Source organism: Aotus nancymaae, unplaced genomic scaffold, assembly GCF_030222135.1.
Source record: "Aotus nancymaae isolate 86718 unplaced genomic scaffold, 86718_ANA_hifiasm-v0.15.2.pri h1tg000032l_0, whole genome shotgun sequence".
Classification (NCBI taxonomy): Eukaryota; Metazoa; Chordata; class Mammalia; order Primates; family Aotidae; genus Aotus; species Aotus nancymaae.
The window spans coordinates 28917817-28920972 of NW_026988445.1; the positions used below are offsets into that span (position 1 = coordinate 28917817).

Consider the following 3156-nt stretch of genomic DNA (forward strand, 5'->3'; position numbering starts at 1 on the left):
CAGAACAGGTGGGTGCTCATCTGCATCATGAACCGCCTGTCTCAGTTTGCTTTTTGCTGCTGTGACGGAAAACCGCAGACCGGCTAATTTACAAAAGAAGAAAAGAGGCCGGGTGCGGTGGCTCATATCTGTAATCCCAGCACTTTGGGAGGGCAAGGTGGGAGGATCGCTTGAGCTCAGGAGTTTGAGACCAACCTGGACATGATGAAACCCCGTCTCGAAAAAAATACAAAAATTGGCCGGGTGTGGAACTAGCATCACCTGACTCGGCCCTGGCTGGATATTAGAATCCACTGGTAGTGATGAGTTAGATCAGTAATTAGTGAGTAAAGTCACCTAGAAAGTTTGGTCTGGGCTCAGCATGGATAGAACTCATGAGAAATTAGAATTTTTTTCATTCTTGACCAAGCCACTTTAATTTGTAACTTTAATGTACAATATGAAGTCGATAATCCTTGAAATCCTCACCTGGATCTTGTAAAGAGTGAGTCTGAGTCTACACCTTCAGTCCTCATCGGGAGGGATACCCAATTCTTCATCTGTCCACTGGGAAGGATCAGGATACGGAAAGTGACCCAGCACGGGTTCTGCGTCATGCCAAAGGCGCCATAGAATCCAGAACCACATGGTTGCACTTAAGGTCTCGCCCCAGATCACCTGGGTTCTGGTCAACTGGGGGAGCTGTCTGTATCGGGGCTCAACGTGCACACCACCACCAGCATGACGGACGCCAGCATCTCCAGCAGCCCGTGCGCGGCCACTTCTGAAAAGGTGGCCACCAACGGCAGCGAAAGACGCCAGCTGAGTTAGAGCCGACATGCTCGCCCACGTCCGCCAAGTCATCCCCCGAGAAATTAGAATTTAATGAGAGTTTCTAGGGATGGGGCCCAGGCACCGGTGTTTTATTAAAGATGCCCAGGTGACTCTAATGTACCGCTAAGTCTGAGAACCACTGGTATAGCCCAGCTAACACGTATCCAAGTTACTGCAGCAGAGTTTTACTGCTTCATTTCTCAGGAAAATGCTGACAGATGAAGGAAAGCTTGATTTAGCAAGAAGGAGGTTATTCAGATCAATCCAAATTCTTATATCATTTATAACTACAATTCCTCTTAATATATTATTTCTGCAATCCCCAAATCCTTTTGTTTTTGTTAAATTTTTATTTAATAGGATACTGTTTTTAGAAAAGAAAACCTCCTAATTTTTAAAACACTCCAAATTTTTCTTTGCAAAGAGACATTTGCCTGATGGTTAAATTATTTAAGGGAATTGACACTCTCCTCATTAGCAAAAAAAAACAAAAAGACTTAAATTTATTTAGATCTCTCGAACTTTTCAAGATGATGCCTTTTTATTGCACCACTGTCCCAAGAGTAGAGATGTCTGGACGTGGGAGGCCTTTGGTGTCTCTGTGTTTTTTCTTTTTTTTTTTTAGATGAAATCTTGCTCAGTCACCAGGCTGGAGTACAGTGGCCCAATCTTGGCTCACTGCAATCTCTGCCTCCTGGGTTCAAGCAATTCTCCTGCCTCAGCCTCCTGAGTAGCTGGGATTACAGGTGCCTGCCAACACGCTTGGCTAATTTTTGTATTATTAGTAGAGACGGGGTTTTCATCACGTTGACCAGGCTGGTCTCGATCTCCTGACCTCGTGATCTACCCGCCTCAGCCTCCCAAAGTGCTGGGATTACAGGTGTGAGCCACCACTTCCAGCCAAGTGTCTCTATGTTTTCTTTTTTTTCTTTTGTTTATTTTTTTTTTTTTCTGAGACGGAGTTTCGCTCTTGTTATCCAGGCTGGAGTGCAATGGCGCGATCTTGGCTCACCGCAACCTCCGCCTCCTGGGTTCAGGCAATTCTCCTGCCTCAGCCTCCTGAGTAGCTGGGATTACAGGCACACGCCACCACGCCCAGCTAATTTTTTGTATTAGTAGAGACGGAGTTTCACCATGTTGACCAGGATGGTCTCGATATCTTGACCTCGTGATCCACCCACCTCGGCCTCCCAAAGTGCTGGGATTACAGGCTTGAGCCACCGCGCCCGGCCGTCTCTATGTTTTCTATATAGAGCGGTGCTGTTTGATACCATAGCCACTAGCCATATGTGATTCTGGAGTCTCACTCTGTCACCCAGGCTGAAGTGCCGTGGTGCGATCTCGGCTCACTGCAACCCCCACCTACCAGGCTCAAGCGCTTCTTCCACCTCAGCCTCCTGAGTACCTGTGACCACAGACTCGGGCCACCACCCCAGGCTGTTTTTGTATTTTTGGTAGACACGGAGTTTCACCACATTGCCCAGGCTTATCTTGAACTCCTGAACTCAAGTAATCCTCCTGCCTCAGCCTCCCAAAGTGCTGGGATTATAGGCATAAGCCACCGTGCCCAGCCAATATGTGATTCTTTAAAATTAAACGTCTGGGGGTCAAGCGTAATTGACCCCCAGATATTTAATTTTAAATTGGATGTATTCCCAACACTTTGGGGGCCAAGGCAGGAGGACCACTTGAGTTCGGAGTTCAAGACAAGCCTGGGCAATATGACAAAGACTTTCTCTAGTAAAAATACAAAAATTAGCTGGGCATGGTGGCGCACACCTGTAGTCCCAGCTACTCGGAAGGCCGAGGCAGGAGAATTGTTTGAACCCGGGAGACAGACGTTGCAGTGAGCTGAGATCCATCACTCCACTACACTCCAGCCTGGGTGACAGAGCAAGACTCCATCTAAAAAAAAAAATGGCTGGGGTGGTGGCTCACACCTGTAATCCCAGCACTTTGGGAGGCCTAGACAGGAGGATTGCTTGAGCTCAGGAGTTTAAGACCAGCCTGGGCAACACAGCGAGACCCTATCTCCACAAAAAAAAATTAAAAAAAAAAAAAAATGAGGTGAGTGTGGTGGTGCACATACTTACGAAGCTGAGGTGAGAGGACCACTAGAGCCCGGGAGATTGAGGCTGCAGTGAGCTGTGATCACGCTATTGCACTCCAGCCTGGGCGACACAGCAGGCCCTGTCTCTAAATAAGTAAATAAAGTTTCAATGAAATAAAACGAAAAACTCAGTTCTTCAGCATGACTGGCCACATTTCAGGTGCTCACTAGTCACATAGGCCAGTGACTACCATATTAGACAACGCAGCTAAAGAATATTCCCATCATTGCGG

General features: G+C 47.1%; 1 protein-coding gene across 1 annotated transcript; it reads right to left on the reverse strand.

The window, feature by feature from the left end:
* Window positions 1-388: 388 nt before the first annotated feature.
* Window positions 389-1382, reverse strand: LOC105711098 (NADH dehydrogenase [ubiquinone] 1 beta subcomplex subunit 2, mitochondrial-like). Its single transcript, XM_012443679.2, has one exon. The coding sequence runs from the start codon at window positions 841-843 to the stop codon at window positions 505-507; it is 339 nt and encodes a 112-aa protein (XP_012299102.2). The 5' UTR covers window positions 844-1382; the 3' UTR covers window positions 389-504.
* Window positions 1383-3156: the final 1774 nt, after the last annotated feature.

What these genes read in the sequence shown, in the direction of transcription:
- LOC105711098 (XM_012443679.2), bottom strand. Translation starts at nt 843, where the DNA reads ATGACTTGGCGGACGTGGGCGAGCATGTCGGCTCTAACTCAGCTGGCG.